The sequence below is a fragment of the Leuciscus leuciscus genome (genome assembly GCF_965113295.1).
Source record: "Leuciscus leuciscus genome assembly, chromosome: 4".
Classification (NCBI taxonomy): Eukaryota; Metazoa; Chordata; class Actinopteri; order Cypriniformes; family Leuciscidae; genus Leuciscus; species Leuciscus leuciscus.
This window is the reverse complement of record NC_138728.1, coordinates 17,610,221-17,629,156: the sequence shown is the minus strand read 5'-3', so window position 1 is coordinate 17,629,156 and position 18,936 is coordinate 17,610,221. Positions and strand designations below refer to the sequence as shown.

Here is an 18,936-nt window from a genome sequence, read left to right as displayed (position 1 = left end):
AATTCTCTAGTCATGATTATTCTGATATTTTTGGGGTGGCCTATATTTTTCAGTTTGTGAAATTGGCTTTCTAGGTAACCAAAAACTTAGCACACCCCAGAGTGTGTCTGAAAACAGGTCACAAATAGCTAGCGAAAACAAAGATGCCGATTCCACTTTGTTTTATCTCCATCCCACCCACCGTGTGACAGTGGGGCGCTGTAACTTTAGTGTCAGAGCCACTGTGGAATCCGCTTCCCAATCATCATCACGCCCACCAACACTGAGAGCCCGCAAAACTAGCTTTTGCCGTCATTTTGTTGCTGAACAGATTCTTCTGAGGGCAACTGTTTTCTCTGCAAGTGCAAGCTGAGAGGAAGTTGCTGATTATGTCATAATGGAGACATCCAACTCAGCAATAACATTCCCAATGACATTCATCACAATGAAGAATGCTTTAAAAAGCAAAAACTGGTGTGTGAACATTCCAGCAGAATGCTCTGAGATCTCAGAGCAAAGGATATGGACATGTCCCAGTAGATAGTGTAAAGAGACAAATTATGCCGAGCACCAATTGTGCACGACTTGTTCTTAGGAGCATTCCTATGGATTTGCTCATCTGGTCATGCTCCTCACAGAGTTGGCAAGATTCCCTGATTGGTCTTCAGACGTCCAGATGATGCAGAGTGGGAGGTCGACATCAAATATGCAATGAGTGAAATACAACAAGCAAGTCATGCAAACTTAAAGAGATTTGTCTTGGTACAACTACGACAGTAAACATTACTACCACAACGTTAAGATGTTCTGAGTGGCTGCCAGAGTGACACTATGGGGTCGCTGAGGTGTTCTGAATGGTATTAGCTGGCCCAAGTTTCTATGATATTTTAGTCCCTACATGGCACACAGTCCTCCTTCAGTGTAAAGCCATTGGCAAAATATGCTAGTAAGGTATCTAAGAAAAGTATTAGTATGCCTCAACAAACTGCAACAAAATACCAACACTGAACTACTGGATGCATAACAAGGAGTAAACGAATAGGAACTGATGATAAAATGCAAATGCGTTTTAACTTTTTAAAACGCATTTGCATTTTATCATCAGTTCCTATTCGTTTACTCCTTGTTATGCATCCAGTAGTTCAGTGTTGGTATTTTTAACTAAAACTAATCAAATCAGTTTTTAGTGATCAAAGTGGTTACACTTTATTTTGATGGTCCACTTTAGACATTCTGCTAACTATTAGTAACTTTGCAACTACAGTACATGTCAACTACAGTCATTAGACTATTAGTACATAGACTGTAGTAGACTGTTAGGTTAGGGTTCAGGTTAGTAGAATAAGTTGACATGTAGTTGCAAAGTTACTTATAGTCAGTAGAATGTCTGTTGGACTATTTTAAAATAACACTTATCAAGTTTTGATGATTTGGGGAATTTGCCACCAAGTTTAGCAACTTTCTTATGGTTGCTGCAAATTTTATTTTGTGACAAGGAGCTATTTTGGCTACATCTCAAAATACTAGGAGGTCAGTCATTAAATATACTTTATATATGTTATATATTGAGTAACGACATGAGAGTGTTAGTAGAGTATTAGTAGACTGGTAGGGTTAGGGTTAGAATAAGTTGCAAAGTTTCTTATAGTCAGTAGAATGTCTTTCGGTGGACCATCACAATAAAAAACAGATATTAAGCAGACAGTCTGCTAATACTCTAATGAGAGTTAGTTGATATGTAGTTGCAAAGATACTTTTAGTCAACAGAATGTCCAAAAGGAACCATCAAAAATAAAGTGTTACCAATTTTTTTTTTAGACGGAAGAGTTTTCTGGCTGCATCCCAGACATTTTCAGTTGCAGTTACATCATACATTATCACCAAAAGACAAATAAGTTGAAATTGCTCCATTTGCCCAGACACAATTTGCCGGAAGTCGACACAAACATAAAACATGAAGACATAAAAGCTGGATGAAGCAAAAGCTCTCTGTGTTTTTATTTCAGCTGTGCAAGAAGAGTTTCAGGCATATTGCATCAACTGCCAGAGAACTGACTGAGGGGAGAAAGAAAAAAAAAATCAATCTTATAGGCTTTTTCCCAGAGACTCCCCATCTTAAATATAATCAGTAACGCAGGTCACATCACACTATACATCAAAGATGTATGAAATAAAGATGATGAAAGGGTGAAGTGGTTGTTGTTAGATAGGTTTCTCTGAACCTTTGTACTCCCGAGGGAGTCAGAAACACTGGGGTTTCAGAGATGACCCAAAAGGGCAATAGGACAGTGTAATTCAGTCACAGCTTATTGAATACACCAAAGTCCTTAAAATACGGGGCAAAGAGCAGCCTAGATAGGTGGGAAAAGATTGAGCTGGCCAAACTGGCCTGCAAGATTGCGTATTGCTTTGTGCCAATTCTAATTTTGTGGGAGTATTTGCATCATTAATTCATTCGCATGGTTCCTTCAGCAAACCAGGTGCTAAAGTAACTAATGCCGTATTTCATTCTTAGTGATTCATTCCCCTCAGAGTGTTTGACACATTATCAAGCCCATGTTCGGACTGTGCCATGTTTTGGTAGAGGACCGAATGAAAGAGGCTGGTTTCTTAGGCTGGGTTTCAAAGAGGAGCACAGAAACCTGTAAAAACAAACAGAGGTCATGGTGAGGTCAGTCTCGGGAACCCCGACCCTCTTCGAGGGTCAGCTCCTCCTCACACAGACCCCCGTGCCGGCCCTTCATAGGCTATCAAATGGTCTCAGAGAGTCTCACAAGGTCAAATCCATAGTAACATTTCACTAATGTGATATGGTCTAAAAATATGTGTAAAAATGACACTGCAGTTAAAAAAAGTCTGGACATACTTGACAGATTTTTTCTGTTAACGTGATTTAAAAAACATTTTTGGGAAATTTTAAAGGCTTATTGCCTTTAAAAATGTTTGAAATTAGTTTTTCAGACAAATGTAAATTGTGCTTCAGTATGAATTTCTTAAAATGTAATATATATATATAATATTTTTTTATTATTATTTTTTTAAATCCCCAAAGATGATTAATTTAAATTTCTGTTTAATTAAATTTTATGCACAATTAAATCTACAGGACATGCTGAAGAAAAAAATACCTTGAAAAGACGTCACATGATACTAAGCACTAATCCCGTGAATACACAGGTCATGCACCCATAAATGTAAGCTTTGGGAATGTCTTATTTTTAAAGATGCATTGTCAAATCTGACAGTTTATTAGGTATAAATTATAATCTGCATTTTGCAGGTCAGTCTGTCTAACGTCTAAATGAACCTTATTATTATGGATGAAAGACTTGGGTTACATGACGAATGACACAATGATCAGATCACTTTACCTCTAACAGATGAGCAGGCTGACCCCTGAGTGAGCCGAGAGAGAGACCAGAGATGACTGAGACACATTTGAGACAAAATCCTGATGTATCGTTATTGTTGACGTGTCAAACTTTTGACCAAAGGAAAGGACTAATATCTAATGTCTGTAATACTGTATTAAGATCCCAGTAAAATTCACTATTCTTGTAATGTCAGATCAATGGACACATTTTTAGGCAAATCTCAAATTATACATTTTATTTAAACAATGGAGTGTATTTTCGGACCATTAATTGTGCATCGTCATAGTGTTATTTTCACAATTAAAAATATATTTATATAATATTTTAATATATTACTTTCTTTAATTCTTTATTTTTTTATTTAAAATAATTTAATATATTATTATCACATTACAGTGAGGAGAATTATTCTACATTTTCTGCTACTGAGGATTCTGGGAATGTGTTTAATTGTCATGAAAATAATGTCATAATGCAAAACAATAAATGATTGTTTGATGATCTATCTATCTATCTATCTATCTATCTATCTATCTATCTATCTATCTATCTATCTATCTATCTATCTATCTATCTATCTATCTATCTATCTATCTATCTATCTATCTATCTATCTATCTATCTATCTATCTATCTATCCAACTGTTTGATTGATATTGATGGTGATTTTTAATATTGTGACACTCAATTAAATTAAAAATGCTTACTCCAATTAATATATAATAACAACATTTAATCAAATGAATACACTGAGATACTGAAAGCATTTGTTGGGTTTAAAACAAAGCTGAAGAAGTTGTGCGAGCATTCAGAAATGGCAGAACCGCTCGCCTGCCATTACAAAGTGTTGATCTTTCGTGTGATTCATGTCCTGTAACCAATGGAGGAAAAGTTAGCCTCCGACGGGCAAGGGCACATTTTTCTCAGCAGATTAGCTCTCTTTGATTTATTGGGATTTACCTCAGAAAGAGAAAACAGCTGGCAGAGGGACAAATACCAGTGCTAGCAACGCATAAATCCAGTTGAAGAAACCCTGGCTCATTTGTTAAAAAGTAAAGATTTCTGCAACACTCTGGCTATTTACTCACTTCCACTGACTCCAATGGCACTACACATCACTCAATTATACAGCATAGACAATAAAAAAAATCTTTATATTTATATCTGGATTTCTTTTCTCACAATAAATATTAGTTCCCACGTTACAATAGTCTACAAGTCAGAAACGTATTAGTTCACTCAAAAATGAAAATTCTGTCATCATTTACTCACCCTCATGTCGTTCTAAACCTATAAGACTTTGGTTAATCCTCAAAACACAAATTAAGATTTTTTAATGAAACCTGAGAGCTTTCTGCCCATCCATTGAAAATGAACAGATTCCTTTCAGGTTTCATTAAAAATAAAGATGGAATTTTCATTTTTGGGTGAACTATCCACAACAGAAGAAATTCAAATAATTTATGGCTCTCTGGAATACTTGATTCTGATTTGTCAATCATAGCATGAGGTCAACTATTTTAGAATAATGACATGATTTCTATCTATCTATCTATCTATCTATCTATCTATCTATCTATCTATCTATCTATCTATCTATCTATCTATCTATCTATCTATCTATCTATCTATCTATCTATCTATCTATCTATCTATCTATCTATCTATCTATCATTCCCCTGCTGAATTTCTGGATGTGGTTCTGGTCCGTGGAGTATTGTACAGTAGTCTCTCTATGGACCGGCTGTATTAAAGGCATCTGGGTCTCTGCTAGGTGAGCTGGTGCAGTCTGTGCGATGATGTTGCATAGCTGATGTCTGACAGATGTGTTCGCTCATTTCATATTCTGCCTCTCTCTCTCTCTCTCTTTCTGTCTTAGCTCTGTCTGCCCTCCGTTTCCTTCCCTAATCATTCCACACCTTGCACGGACCGGAAACCTTCTATGCCGAAAGAGGGTGGGCTGCTCTTGACGCATATGTCAAAATGAGTGGGTCATGACCCCATGGCAGGCAGCATTTCCTGTTGCTGTAAAAGAGGCCTAGCGGGAGCAGTAGAGATCAGAGCGGGCCCAGCACCACATCCGGAACTGGATGGGCTGCAGCCGTCCAAACTAATACATCAGCTCAACAGTAGCGACTCACAGAACCTGAGGTGGAAAAATGGAGATGGAAAGTTTTTTCTTGTACAGTGGAGTTCTTGGAAGTCAGAGTATATGCTAGTATGACTACATTTAAATAGTGTGCATATTTCAGATGTTTGTGACTTCATCGAATAAAATTTTATGTTTATTCATTTTAGTCAAATGACATCCAATTTTAGTCAATGAAAATAACATTCAAGTCAAGTCAATACATTTTATATTTTATTTTAAGTGTGTTGATAAAAACATGTGAAGGTGTTTTGTAGCTCCTGAAATGACTATAATGAGTACATCATGTTTTAACGGTTGTGCTCTGTTGGTCTATTTTAGTTTTGTTTTTACTGTTTGCTCGTTTCCCGTTTTCCTGTGTTTTCTAGTTAGTTCCCTTGTTTGTTAATTAGTTTCCACACAACTGTTTCTGTTCTACTCATTATCTCCCTATTTATATAACCTTAGGTGTGTCACAATCAGCTTCCTAGTTCAGTAGTCAGGGCACTGATCAGGGATTCAGCCATTTTAAGGGCTGTTTCAATCACAGAATCATTCCAAGGCACTAAATGTTCGCTCCCTAAAAAGTCCCACAATGCACCGTGAAAACCAGGGTGCATCGATGCTCACTATGCTCCCTTAACGGAAGTTCTGAAGCGCGAAACTTAAATCACGTGAGCCAACTCACTGCACATAACAGCTCTGCTGTTGTTCATAAATACCAGTAATGATGTTGTACAATGACGTTGTACACGAGTCATTGGTGTCCAAATGTGTAGTGAGCCAGCGTCCTTTACTGCTAGGTAACTGATTGAGACGCACCCTTGGATTCCTCAGTTTCTTTGTCCAGTATTGTGATTCTGAAACTCCCGTGTTCCACTTGCTTAAAAGACTCTTTACTTATCTTTGAGTGACAGATGTGAAGTCTTGATGCTTTAAGAGCTACTGTAACCACAAACATAATCAAAAAAAACATTTGTTAATAAATATTGTTGTCAGTAATTTTGTTGACAAGATTACGAAATGGGGATGGGCTTTTTTTTATAAAACATGGGGAAGTTAGGGTTAGGGTTAGGGTTAGGGTTAGCTAACCTAGCCTCCACCTAGCAACCACACTGAAAAAAAAAGAAGTTATTTTTTATGTTAAATTCAGTATTTTTGTCTTGTTTTACAGTACAAATATCTAAACTTTCTTAAGATATATTTACTTGAGAAGCAAAAAGACTTGAGATATTAAATCTTTTTTTCTGAAAAAAGTATCAAAATGGAGTGAGTTTTTGCTTAAAACCAGAACAAATGTTTGCCAAAAGAAAATTTAAAGGGAAAACAAGTTTAATTTGTTCTTACTCAACTGGCAGATTTTTTTTTTTTTTCTTGTTTTAAACAAACTCATTTGTCAGAAAATAAGACTTAAAATCGATGTAATTTAGCATCTCAAGTAAATGTATCTCGATTGTACTGGAAAACAAGACAAAAATACTGAGGAAGAACTTTTTTTTTGCAGTGCAATCAGAATTTCCTAAGAACCACATACAGCAACATGCTAAAAATAATAATTCAGAATAACTCAGAAACATCATGCAACTTTTGCATGGAGGAGCACCACTCATTTTTTTCTTCCAACCTGATCTCATGAGTGGTCATTTTAAATGAATTTGTATGATGTAATTTGTACGGAACCTTACAATTTAACGTATTCATATGAATTAGCCACCAATTCGCCAATACCTTAACAACTACCTTACTAACTATAAATAAGCAGTAATTAGAAGTTTATTGAGGTAAAAGCCATAATGAATAGTTAGTTAACAGTGAGAATTGGACCCTAAACTAAAGTGTGACCAAATCATTTTATATAAAATTAGATAAAAAATGGCATCGTAAAAACCCAGGTGTAATTTGGAGCTGGAGTTAGTGAGTTCCCTGACCTGGCTGTGGTATTTCTGATGCCTGTCAGTCGTTGATTTAAGATTATTTTTAAATCAGCAGTTCTGGAGGTGCAGGGCGGGGATGGGGTATCAGCACGGCCCCAGAGGTCTTATAAATTTGTGCAGTTTACTGGGTGAAAGCAGCCCTCTACTCACTCTGCAGTCCAGCTAGTAATCCCAGTACTTCCTCTAGCCCTCTCTTCTGCTCTCCGCTCCCCAGCCCAAGTCCTAATTCATTTTCTGTAACTAACAGCCGTTGTTTCCCGATTGTCACGCTCCCATCCCTTGCTGAAGGAATGTAAGTGTGTGTATGTGTGTGAGGTTTTGTTTTTGACCTTGGCTGTGTGAGTGCGTGATGACTCTTTGCATTGTTCTGTGTGTGAGGGGCTTTCTGGAGTAATTATTCCCCGGAGAGAGAGAGCGAGGGATTGGTTCATGTATTCCTCTTGACATGACCAGCACAGAGCCATTAAAATTACAGGGCAGTATTTGCCAGCAGATCTGGATATGTCATTATTTTAAACACCTCCTCTGAAACCCCCAGCTGCATACTTTCCTTCCATATATACATCGTCTATAACATGGCACAGGTAGAAGAGTGTTATGGCTTCAGTCATGAATAGGTTTTGTTTCTCCACCATAAAAGACCATCTGCTGATGAAACACATTTCATCAGTCTTTTTCATTTTTGTAGCTTTTACTCCATCTATAGTTTTGAAACCATCTATGATCCTGTCTTTACACTGAAACAAAGTGTGCGATTGGATTATTTAAACCATACACTCTTAAACATAAAGGTTCCAATAGGGTTTGCAGTGATGCCATAGAATAACCATTTCTGTTTCCCCAAAGAACCTTTCTGTGAACAGTTCTTAAAAGAACAATATTTTTCCTTAGTGTGAAAAATATTTTATTAATCTGAAGAACCTTTTTCCACAAAAACCCTTTTGTGCAATGGAAAGATTCCATAGGTTCTTGATGGAACTATCAATGCCAATAAAGAACCTTTATTTTAGTGTATTCAAATGTAGTTGAAAACGCATGTGACCATATTTAGCCCTATTCACACTGCACCAACAGACGGCAAAAATCAGCAACAGACACTTACCACGGGTTTTGTTGGCATTATGTTCGCCGACTGAACATGCTAAACTGTGTTTGTAAGGTTGTGTGTCTGAGAAGTGACGTTCTGTAATCTGGTGATTGTCTGTGTTGGTCAGCATCCATCGGTGTGGTGGGAACTGGCCTTTACATTTGTAGTGTAGACACAAGTTCTTTGCAGTGTGTACCATACAACAGAGAAGAACCTCCTATACCCACCAGTCCATTTAGATGTATAGATTAAAAAAAGTAGGGCTGCACCGATATGAACATTTTGGCCAATACCGATAACCGATAATTCTTTATATTTGAAATCCGATAACCGATATATTGGTCGATAAATCTTTAACCAATTTTTTATTTTATTTTTGAGAGCCTGATTACAAAAAACAAGTCTTACCATTAAAAGCCATGTACCAAGCACACAATTAAAATGTTCTCATGATAATTTTATGTAACCTATATGTCAGACTTGCGCTGCACGTGTTGCAGTGAATTGTATTTTCCTTTTTTGAAGTGATCATATTTCAAGCAATTCAAAACCATCATGGCGAACAGTGCGCATCTGAAGTGTCTCAGCTGAAGGAAATAATCCATTATTTATCGGCCAAAATTTCTTATTTCGATAACGATAACATTAAAAATTAACATATATCAGCCGATACCAATATGGTAGCACGTAGTATCGTGCATCCCTTTTAGTGAAATAAAGTGTAACCGAAAAATGTGATCTGATGGAAACATTTGTAATCCGATACATATGTATTTACAGAACCATTATCCATTAACTTTTTTTAAATTATTGTCGAACGTTTTTACAAATTAGTTCAAATATATTGTTTAAATTTTATGAATTAAATTATTTGATGTATAAAACGTCATATATATTAATAGTGTAAAATACAAGGAAAGTGTATATTCTTATGTATATGTATAGGTCCTGTTACTTACTACACACAATTTTAGAAAGGTTTCCCCATTTATAATCATCTTATTTTTCACTAGTTCATTTTAAAATGCTCTGCAGCAAATTATTCAAAAGTACAAAAAAAATCCATGTAATTTTTTCATTAATAGAGATAAAAGCAGCATTAAAACAGCATGCATAATTATTAATATTAAAAATGACCAAAATGCTTTTTAAAATAGATTTACATGCACTAGTCACAGCACAGGAAATGTCAACTTGCCAAAATGATTTCATGTTGGCTTCTCATATACATACTTCACAAAACATCTTTAGTATGCTGTATGCAGTGATATAGTGATGTAGAGCATGATGTATGAAGCCATGAAATCAGAGACCCTACACTTGATGAAATCCGATCACAAGTGGTGATAGAAGACGTATTTGAGATTGCATGTGACTACCAGGTGTAAACAGTGATATGTCTCAGCCGACCACTTGTTGTGAGTAGATCACCCGAGACGGTATACCAATGTAAACAGGTCCTATGTGCTATTGTACTCCTAAAGGCTGATAAAAAGGCAGACACGCATTTTTTTCATTCTAAGAAAATGGATCATAAATATTGATGACATCAGCTTATCCACATTTCTGTCTAAAAACATGATCTAACCTCTAGGATGAAAATGTCCCTCGCCCAAACGCCACCTGCATTAGCATTAGCTTGTAGAAAATCGTGGTTCAGTTCAAAGTTAAGTATATTCCTTTAAATGATTAAAGGTATGCAAAGTATGCCAAAGTGTACTTCACAAGTACATACATAACATTTATTTATTCAAACAGTAAAAGATGGTATCAAAATATTTGAGCATAACCTGATTCATATTCATAAGCTCCACGGCCGCCCCCACTTCAAAACTTGAGCCGACGGCTATCCCATATCTGACCGCACTGGGCAAAGGTTGCTTAAAGACTTTGGGTTTCGATTGCGTGTTTTTCTCTTTTGGTGAGTGTGGCATTGTATGTGTTTAGACATTGCATTAGAATCCAGCTGACCTCAGTGAGACGTGTGTGTTTAGATCACTCAGCCTCCCGTCCCAAGGGAACAGAGTCATACGCCCTGTGAACTCAGGCTGAAGATCAGGTGTCATTGTGGGTTTTGTAGAGGACCCTCACCTTTCAACCCGTGACATCTCACCTGCCCTGACCTGCTTCCAGCACCTTCCAAGGCCACGTTCACTCATTTACCAATACTAACCCTGACCCTCTAAAAGCAAGAAACGGGAAAGAATAAGAATAAAACTAAATCAATTTGATTTCTACATTTTCTGAAGGAAATGTAAACGGCATTTGCCAATGCAACACTTGGGTCAGGTGGGTCTCTTGGTTTCCATCTCTGTGGCGTTGTTCAGGGTAGCCCCATCACTATGAAATCTGATTGGTCCAAAATCCTGTTCCACGTAACTCTATATTAAACATCAATTATCTCCTGTTTGGCTTTAATAGTGTGGCATCGTACAAACTTCACAAAATCCTCAGACAAACTTAATGAGAGGAAATAGATTTTATAAAGTGTGAGAAACAGTGCTGTTTTTGAAGACAAAGAAGGATGTTTTCAGTGGGACTAATTCCCTTTTAGTTCAAGTCCGGGCTAAATGCATTGAGAGTGAGTCAATGCTGGCCACAGTGAGCGTGACTAACCCACACTGGTTCAATAACTTGATCTCTCTAAATAAAGCTAAATCTGTGAGTTTTGGCACTGTTTCTTTCATAGTAATGCTATTTTTTCCCAATAATGTGCTTTTCCACCTAAAACAAAGAAACCTCAGTGAGACAATGCTCTATGCGGAACAAAATAGCAATGAATCAATCATCATTGTGGTTTTCACCATTGTTCCAGTGGAGACCGTTATGGAAAACACGTGAAGCATCTGAGAGGTGGCAGTGACCAATCAAAACTCTCAAAAGGATCCTTGTCAAAAAATTCTAAAGGAATTTCCATCATAATATCAATTTTTATCAAAGTGGAACGAATATTAATGGTATCAAATATAAAATTCTACCAAATGAAAATCTGCTGAGAATCAAATAAGATACAACTTGATAAACTGACAATGTTTGCTGGGTGAAAGAAATCCCAACAGAAGACAATTCAAACATTACAATATTATGGCAGATTAAATCATAAAAAAAACTTAAACAAACTTAAAACAAAGTGGCTAAAATAATATAATATAAAAATTACAATAATAATTCTTGACAAATGACTTAAATGAGACACAGAGCTCAACTGTTATATTCAAATTTTCATCATTCTTTTATTTATTTATTTAAGAATTTATGTCTTATAAATGTCTTATTTAATCAATTTAGGACTTATTCCAACTTATGCCTGGCTATATGGTCTTTTAGACTGCCCAAGCTGGTTAAGCTAGTCTGTTATGCTGGTTTTAGAAAGGTTTTGGGTACTCTAGCCAAAGACCATTTTGCCGAAGAGTTCAACACTATCTTGGCAAAGGTGGGAAACCAGCAAGAACATCTTAAACCAGATAAGACCAGCAATTAGCTTTTTCAGCAGGGGTTCCATTAGCATCCATTAACATTATTTTGGTGTTAATGCATTAACATCAAACATCCATTAACGTCTATTTCTATCAATAACAGCACAAGGACATCTACACGTGACAATTCTTCCAGCATTGCTCCAACTCCACCTTTATTTCTCAGATTTCTAATTAACTTCCATTCATCAATTAAGAGGATGGAACTTACAGCCCTAGTCACGTCATGCTCCAGTTTGTCCATTTGCCAAAACTCTTCATCTGTATCATTGTCCTATGAACATGCAAACTTTTGAAAGAGTTTTTGGTTTAGATGCAGCAAAGTGAATTACCTCAACAAAAGGATTTTGAATACAAATGGTGGCTGTTTTGAATGAACTTCATAGATCTCTGAAAGCAACTAACCTACTAAAGCAATTACCATCAACAGGAACGATCAAACCAGACTTTACAATGGTACACTTCAGTGATCAAAAGGTGTTATTAACAAGCACCATAATGAGCAAACCAGATCTGCATTTTACACCAATGTATGTATTATGTGAACAAGCCAAAAAGGATCAACGCTGTATGTTGAAGTCCATTATAAAGAACAAAAGCAAATATTGTTCTCTGACCAAGAAAGATTTTACACATGAGCTTTGAAATGAAACCATGTTCACCATATTCACACTTGAAGTGCCAAAGTTGTGATGGCACATCTGTTTAGTGTGTTATAGCCAAAGAGGGAGTGAAAGGAAGACACTGGGTGAGTGTTTGTGTGCTGGATAGTGACAGGCTGGTATAAAAGTGCTTTGGCAGGAGTCCTCATTATCTCATCGCAAAACAAACAGCAGCGTGTCGCCCAAGTGAGCTCCATTTCCCCCCACAATAGACCCAACATCTGCCTGACTCTGCTACTGTTCAGCTACCTCACACACACACACACACACACACACACACACACACACACACACACACACACACACACACACACACACACACACACACACACACACACACACACACACACACACACACACACACACACACACACACACACACACACACACACACACACACACACAGCACAGCACAGCACAGCACATAACTTCTCCACTAATTAACACCCTTTGCTTATTGTTACACATCTCACAAGCACACCTCAGCATAAAAAGGGCAAAAGGTACCGTGAGGAAGTGTGAAATGCAAATCTCACAATCCTCTTCAAAGCAGCATTGCTAACAGAGGGCGTTAAGGTGGAGGGAGAAGGACGGGATGACAAAATGCATCCTGACTCTGCACCTCACGTGTTTGTGTAATTAGTGGATGGAGAGGTAAAGAAAAGTGTGAAAGTAGGAAGATGCCGTGTAGATGAAGGACAGAGAGAGGATAGGTAGATAGATAGATAGATAGATAGATAGATAGATAGATAGATAGATAGATAGATAGATAGATAGATAGATAGATAGATAGATAGATAGTCTGTCTGTCTGTCTGAGATGGATGGATGTACGGACAGACAGAGAGAGAGAGAGAGAGAGAGAGAGAGAGAGAGAGAGAGAGAGAGAGAGAGAATATCAAATATTTCTATTTTAAATAAATAAATCCAGTACTCTTGGGAATTTCTCAAAGACCATCAAACTGTTCATACAACAGATCAATACTTCCAACTTTCAAATCCCTTTGAAACTCAGACTAAGTGTTCAGCATCTCAGTCCAGAAGAAACTTGTGTTTGTTGTGTGTGGTTCAATGAAGCTGCCAGTTGAGTACCTGAAAGGGATCATTTTCTCAGTCTGAAGACTCTGATGTCCTCTTGTCTTTTTGTTGTGCTTCTGTGCCTTCAGTTTTCTCTGTGTTAGTTAGATCCACTTTGCTTTTTTTCTGTCAAGACAGTAGTGCACATGCATCCACACATGGAACAGCCTTCATATCTCAAAAGAACAATAGACTGATGGGAATGACTAGAGAAGGTGTTTTATAAGCATGAGCTAACTGCTAAGATAATAAGAAAATGTCCCTATACTAAGCTAGCAGTCTGATTACTTAGTAGGCTACTAGAGTATGAGATAATGATAAGATAACAGTAATGGTTGCTTACAATGGTTATTTGCCTTTACTGATAAAGATCAAATGAATAAATAAATAAATACATGAATAAAACCCTCATTTAAACACATATAAAGACTTTAATATAGTATATACTTAATAATACATAAAAGTCATGTTCTGTGACTATTTGGTGCAGTTTATATACTTGCAGGATCCATTGATCCATTCTAGTAATTTTGCTTCTGTTTAGGTGCCATTTGACCCCAGCAAATACACATTATAGAAAAAAATACAATAAAAGAAATCATAATCACAACTGACTTAAGTATAGCGTAGTGTACAGCAGTCAGATCATCTTATTAGCTAAAACTAGAGAAAATATTAACCCTTGGGGTATAAAAAAAGAAAATGAGGGTTAAAATTATTTCTATAATGCTTTTAATGGTTTTCTAATCTAGCCTATACAATACATTAAAATCATCTAAAGTATTACCTAAATCTGAAAGATGATGCACTTGGTTTGCCAAACTCATTCTACTCCAATGTTGTTGATTCGAAATTTCGAATGATTCTCTTGTAACAGAGCGCCATCTAGTGGCGAGGTGTAACATTTAGCATGTGGAATAAAAGTCACATCAAAATAGATAAATATAAATATGTTATATAATATAATTTTGATGTAATGAATGGTACTTATAGTAATCAGAATGATCGAATCTCTTTTTATTTAACATCTATTTCAACCTATGATTTCAACCAATCCATTGATTCAACCAATCCAAATTATTTCCTTCCTTCACCTGCAAAGGAGAATGAGGTGGATCATAATGGTGTTCCAAATTAAATGTATAAATAATAGGTAATCTATTTACTTACGTGAAAATTAGAATTTTGTAATCTTGTGAATGTGAAGTGTTAAAAATGTACAAATATTTTTTTTACAATTACGACTGTCGTAAACACAAGATTATTTACGACAGTGCCCCTGCTTTTGCGCACGGGAAACCCCTATGTGGCCTTTCCGAACAGCGCTCGAGCTCTGAAAGGTGTGTTCCTCAAGCAGTTGTCACTAAAATACGTATTTAAAGAATAATTTATGCTTTAATTAAACGACAATCGTTAAATTTTTTTCCAGAATCATGCCAGCTAAAGGTCCTCTACAGTCTGTCCAGGTTTTTGGACGTAAAGTGAGTATTTAAACGCTTTATGTCCTCGTGCTCGTGCACGGCGGTGATGCGGGTTTGTGATTAGCCGGCTATGCTAACAGATGTATGCGGTTGAAAATGACTGTGAATCTAATGTTTTATATATTTTATGTACTAAACGTAACCGTTAGAGGTCATAAAAAAGTATATATGCTCTTAAACCATTAAAATGTAAAATAAGCATATGTCCTGTATAGATTAACAGTGAGTGATGAATAAAGTGTTGGTAATGGCTGTTTGCTGACACGTGGGAAAGTTCAGTGTGTACATGTACAGCAGTAATTCATATAAAACAGTTGCTTTTACATATGATCGTCATGTTTTCTGTTGTTAAGTAGTTATATAGATATTGTAGAGGGGCTCCTTGTTTGTCTTACTAACTGTTAGCCTATACTTGTGTCTAGTATAGCAATGGGTCTTAATTCTGATCATAAGAATATCATATAATATTTAAACCCGGTTTCACAGACAAGCCTTTAGCCTAGTCCTAGACTAAAATGCATGTTTGAGCAGTTTTAACTGAAAGCAACTTGCCCTGGCATATCCTAAAATAACGTTATATAAGTTCCATTGTGTCTCAAGATGCACATCAGTAATGTGTATTTTCCTAAGGCACATTTATAAAAGCTACTTAAATGCCCTAATTGAACTAATGTCTAATCCTGCCTTAATTTGAGCCCTGTTTGTGAAACTGGGCCTTTTAGAATATCCTAAATGTGCAATGCTTTGGTTGTGTGCAACGCCAGTAGCAAGATTTAAGACCACCGTGCTATCTATTAACATCTAACATTAACATCTTAATAGTGTCATATTTTATGTGATGTCTGATCTGTTTTTTCACTATCAACAGAAAACAGCCACAGCTGTTGCCCACTGCAAGAGGGGAAATGGGCTTATTAAAGTCAACGGAAGACCCCTTGAGATGATCGAGCCTGCCACTCTGCAGTACAAGGTACTTTAATTACAGATATGGAGCGCTTAGAATATAAATATTCAATCAGATCTCTATATCAGTCAATTCTTGAATTAATTGTTAAGTCTAAATGTAGATTGTTGTTCATTCATGCCATTCCAAACCTGTATATGTTTTTCCTCTATGGTAAATAAAGGTGGGGTTTTTAAAGAATATCCTGATTGTTTTTTTAGTATAATAAAAATGAATCAGGAATTGGTGCGGTCACCTTTGTGGAAGAAAAACACCAAAATGTTAGGTTTTGTTTACTGTAAAGCCTGGCATCCTCCACAGCACTTGTTGCCATGAAGTGATAATGTCAGATTTGGTCAAATTATGCTGCTTTTCAATGTATTAATCTAATTTGCATTCATGAATCAAATCTGTCCCGTTTTCAAGTCTCACTCTGAAATTAAAATTGAGACTTATTTTGGGGGGATATTGCATTGTTTATAAATGATTTATTAGTGTACTAAATTTTTAATGTTCATGTGCCCTCGTTGTCACTAATCAGAAACATTAATTTTCCCTCCCCTTCATGATGGCATCTTTTCTCATCTGTCTGTCACTCACATGAGAATGTAGCAATTAGCAAATGACAATGACCCATTCAATTCCTGATGGACAGTTCTTGCTGAGAAGCTGTACCTCTAGGATCTGTGTCATAACAGTAAATAATAGATGATCGCAATTTCCATTGCATGCCAACTTTAAAGGGTTAGTTCACCCAAAAATGAAAATTCTGTCATTTACTCACCCTCATTTCGGTCCAAACCTGGAAGACTCGTTCATCTTAAGAACACGAATGAAGATCTTTTAAATGAAATCTGAGCGATTTCTGTCCCTCCATAGACAGTCTATGTATAAAGAGATCAGAAAACGAATCCATATAAAAATATGTATTGAAGAGTCGCTTTATATGATGAACAATGTTTATATGTAAATAAAAGCCTAAATGTAATCCATTCATCATAAAGCGATCGAGTCTCTTCAGAAGATTTGTATTGAACTGCTCAATATGGATTAGTTTTCCGATCTCTTGTGAACTTTTTGAAACACATCAACATGATTGTTGCGTTGCTGTCAATGGAGGGACAGAAAGCTTTTAGATTACATTAAAATATAATCTTTTGTATTTTGAGGATAAACAAAAGTCTGATGGGTTTGGAACAACATGAGTTTAACATGAGAATTTAATTTTTGGGGGGTGAATTAACCCTTAAATTGAAGTGACGTGAAGTCCAAGTATGGTAACCCATATTCGAAATTTGCCCTCTTCATTTGACCCATCCAAGTTAGTGCACACACATTAGGAGCAGTGAGTAGTGAACACACACACCCATAGCAGTGGGCAGCCATTCACTGTGGTGGCGGAGAGCAATTGTGGGTTAAGTTCCTTGATCAAGGACCATTTCCTGCCAGTAATGAGAAATCGAACCTTTGAGTTAAAAGTTAAACTCTCTAACTATTAGGCCACAACTGTCCAACTTTAAGTGTACACTAATGTACATTCATCAGGATAGAGTCCTTTAGCTCTGTGTGAGGAGGTTTTGTTCATACGTCTACTAACTGAGTGTTTCTGTTTCCTTTAGCTGCTGGAGCCTCTTCTGCTGCTGGGTAAGGAGCGCTTCGCTGGCGTTGACATCAGAGTTCGCGTGAAGGGTGGTGGACACGTCGCTCAGATTTACGGTTAGTAACACTGGCTGATGGTGGAAGCCGTTTGCTCTGAATTGTCTTACCGTGAAAGTATTTTTACATGATGATCAGTGAATAGTAAATGGATAAATTCTTACCTAAGGCCGCAGTGTTCAAAAACTTCTGTACTGACATTAACATGTTTCATTCTTCTTTCAGCCATTCGTCAGGCCATCTCTAAATCCCTGGTTGCCTATTATCAGAAATGTAAGTGTGTGTCATTGTAGTCATTATGTTGTGAAGATGAATGTGGAAGTGTCTGCATTAATTGGCATATTTTTCTATTTTCTCTTCTCCCAGATGTGGATGAGGCTTCCAAGAAAGAGATCAAGGATATCTTGATTCAGTATGACAGGACCCTGCTGGTCGCTGATCCCCGCCGCTGCGAGTCCAAGAAGTTCGGTGGACCTGGAGCTCGCGCACGCTACCAGAAGTCCTACCGTTAAAATCTCTCTGTACATTTTCATATAATAAACCTGAGGGGGAACAATTCTTTTGTCTTGGAGTTCTTCTTAAGATTTAAGAGTTTGAATGTGTTCAGTAGTCGATTTGGTTTTAATTTCCACATGATTTCAAACTAGTTCACAAGGTTTTTGTAGGTTCTCAAGGTTCACTGAGTCAAATAGTATAATTTCCACTGAAATTCATAAACAAAATGATTGGTTAAAAGATTTTGTAATTGAGGTAGTTTACAATTAATGTTACAGGTTAATTACAGGCTGATGTATGCATGGAATGATTATGATAGTAAAATTCAACAATGAAAGAAATGGCCTGTTTCTATTCTGCAAAAGGATAGTGATGTGAAATAATATAGAGTGTTTTGAGTGAGTATACATGCTGATTATTGAACCGCATACTAGCATTCTATTATTAACTTTGCAATAGAAAGGTATGTCAAATAATTGAATGTGGCTTTTGAGTCAACAACAGTGGTAGATTTTAAGTGCAAACCTATAGAGGTTCCAAAAGCAGCGCTAACTACTGGTGAAGTACACTATATAGTCATTTGGAATTGAGTTCAATATGTTATTCGGTAGTGTGAATATTCTTAACATAGACATTTGTTACAAA

At 36.6% G+C, this 18,936-nt stretch overlaps 1 protein-coding gene across 1 annotated transcript; it reads left to right on the top strand.

Annotated features, from left to right (window-relative positions):
* The first annotated feature begins 14,965 nt into the window (after window positions 1–14,965).
* Window positions 14,966–18,354, top strand: rps16 (ribosomal protein S16). The gene is made up of 6 exons (XM_082166721.1): window positions 14,966–15,056; window positions 15,146–15,197; window positions 16,066–16,167; window positions 17,760–17,856; window positions 18,022–18,069; window positions 18,163–18,354. The coding sequence occupies exons 2-6, from the start codon at window positions 15,150–15,152 to the stop codon at window positions 18,306–18,308; spliced, it is 441 nt and encodes a 146-aa protein (XP_082022847.1). The 5' UTR covers window positions 14,966–15,056; window positions 15,146–15,149; the 3' UTR covers window positions 18,309–18,354.
* Window positions 18,355–18,936: the final 582 nt, after the last annotated feature.

Bases quoted from the DNA above. Each gene is read 5' to 3' on its own strand.
- rps16 (XM_082166721.1), top strand. From the start codon at position 15,150: ATGCCAGCTAAAGGTCCTCTACAGTCTGTCCAGGTTTTTGGACGTAAA. The intron at 16,168-17,759 runs GTACTTTAATTA...TGTTTCCTTTAG, and splicing joins CTGCCACTCTGCAGTACAAG to CTGCTGGAGCCTCTTCTGCT. The intron at 18,070-18,162 runs GTAAGTGTGTGT...CTCTTCTCCCAG, and splicing joins GGTTGCCTATTATCAGAAAT to ATGTGGATGAGGCTTCCAAG.